The sequence below is a fragment of the Pteropus vampyrus genome, unplaced genomic scaffold (assembly GCF_000151845.1).
Source record: "Pteropus vampyrus isolate Shadow unplaced genomic scaffold, Pvam_2.0 Scaffold35, whole genome shotgun sequence".
In the NCBI taxonomy this organism is placed as follows: domain Eukaryota; kingdom Metazoa; phylum Chordata; class Mammalia; order Chiroptera; family Pteropodidae; genus Pteropus; species Pteropus vampyrus.
The window spans coordinates 650,549-652,010 of record NW_011888816.1 but is presented as its reverse complement, the minus strand read 5'-3'; the positions used below and the strand labels follow the sequence as shown (position 1 = coordinate 652,010).

At 52.2% G+C, this 1,462-nt stretch overlaps 1 protein-coding gene across 1 annotated transcript in view; it reads right to left on the bottom strand.

Moving 5' to 3' along the window:
- Positions 1 to 79: 79 nt before the first annotated feature.
- SLC6A20 (solute carrier family 6 member 20) overlaps positions 80 to 1,462 on the bottom strand; it is a 35,147-nt gene continuing 33,764 nt past the window's right edge. The window contains exon 12 of the mRNA XM_023529023.1: positions 80 to 232. Within this exon, the coding sequence (XP_023384791.1) occupies positions 80 to 232 (153 nt within the window). The remainder of the gene's footprint in view (positions 233 to 1,462) is intronic.

The window sequence follows — 1,462 nt, the reverse complement described above, 5'->3', positions numbered from 1 at the left end:
CAAGCAGCCGGAGGTTCCACCTGTAAATAGTAGCTGTGAAACAGTGAGCAGCTGACAGCGGCCTCTGGGAACCCAGTTCTCAGGCCACGTGGGCTGTGTCCCCTCCCCTCCTGAGGCAGCGCATGACGAAAGTCCGCAGGGCCACCAGGGGGATGCACATGGTGGAGGAGGCCACGAGCAGCCCGATGACGGCCAGGGCGTACGGCGGGTAATCCTTGGTCACAAGCTGGCCCTGGAAGGAGAAGCTGAGCGTCAGCAGGAAGGACCTCTCCAGGTAGAACCCCAGAGCCCCGCACCCTCCTGGCCCCAGGCACCCCCAGGCTCACCAGCAAGGGTACACTGACCCCCCTTGTCATCTTGCTCTTCCGCACACTTCGCCAGTGTGCACAGAGTCATTGTTTAGAGCCACTCGCCAAGAGTAAGCAGAAGGATAGCCAGGGGCCTTGCGTTTGAGGCACCGTGCAGAGCACCTGCATTTGGGGGCTGCCCTTAGCCCAGCGAGGTCCGATAGAACTTTCTGGGATGCTGGGAATGTTCCATATCGGTGCTGCCCGGTACGGCAGCCACCAGACACAGGTGGCTATGGTGTCCGAGGCCACCGAGACTAAAGAACTGAGGTTAAAATTGTATTTAATGTTAACAAATTTAAATGTAAATAACCACAGGTGGCCGTCGGCTACCCCGTTGAATAGCAAGCTATGGTCTCAGGAGCAGTCTCTCTGGGCCCCTGGATTTAGTTGGTGGGGTGATGGATGTCTCCCTAAACGTGCATACATTGAAACTGATGAGAAATGAGGCCAAAAATTCAATATATGCCATCTTTCCACAAAAGAAGCACAGGGCAGCCATGTCTAGGGGAACAGGTGTTCACTGTCAAGGAAGTCTGGTTTATAAACCAAAATGCCGTGGGGACCAGCTCATGAACTTTTTGTTAGTTACTCGTCTGTTAGTCTAAAATATTCTGCACAGACAAGTACAGGAACTGAGAGGAAACATTTAGAAACTGTCTCAGCAATTTGACAGCATACTCGTGCCTGTCGAATCTAATAAGTAATTGACGCTTGTATCTTATCTTTTTTTAATTTTACTTTTCAAGTACTACGTCGTTATTGCATCTTAGGAAAGAATCGGTCTGCTGTGGATGGAGAGGCCACCACAGCCCTCCACCAGTTTGAGAAGCGGAGTGGGCACCATTGCTGGGACCAGACGGAGGGCCGCCTTCCAGCCCTGACTGGTCACGTGGAGTGGCGTGAGCTGGCTCGCTGGGCCCTTCACACACCCCCTCTGCACACACCACACGCACTATATGCTAAAGGACAGTGTCTTCTATCCACAAGAAAAAAAAAAATCCAAATTGGCCAAATTTATTCTAGGAGAATGTGTCTGTGTGAGGACACCCAGGGCTGATCCTCAGGCGGAATGTGCTGAGGTAGCTGCTCTGGCTATTAAAAGAGTGACATAC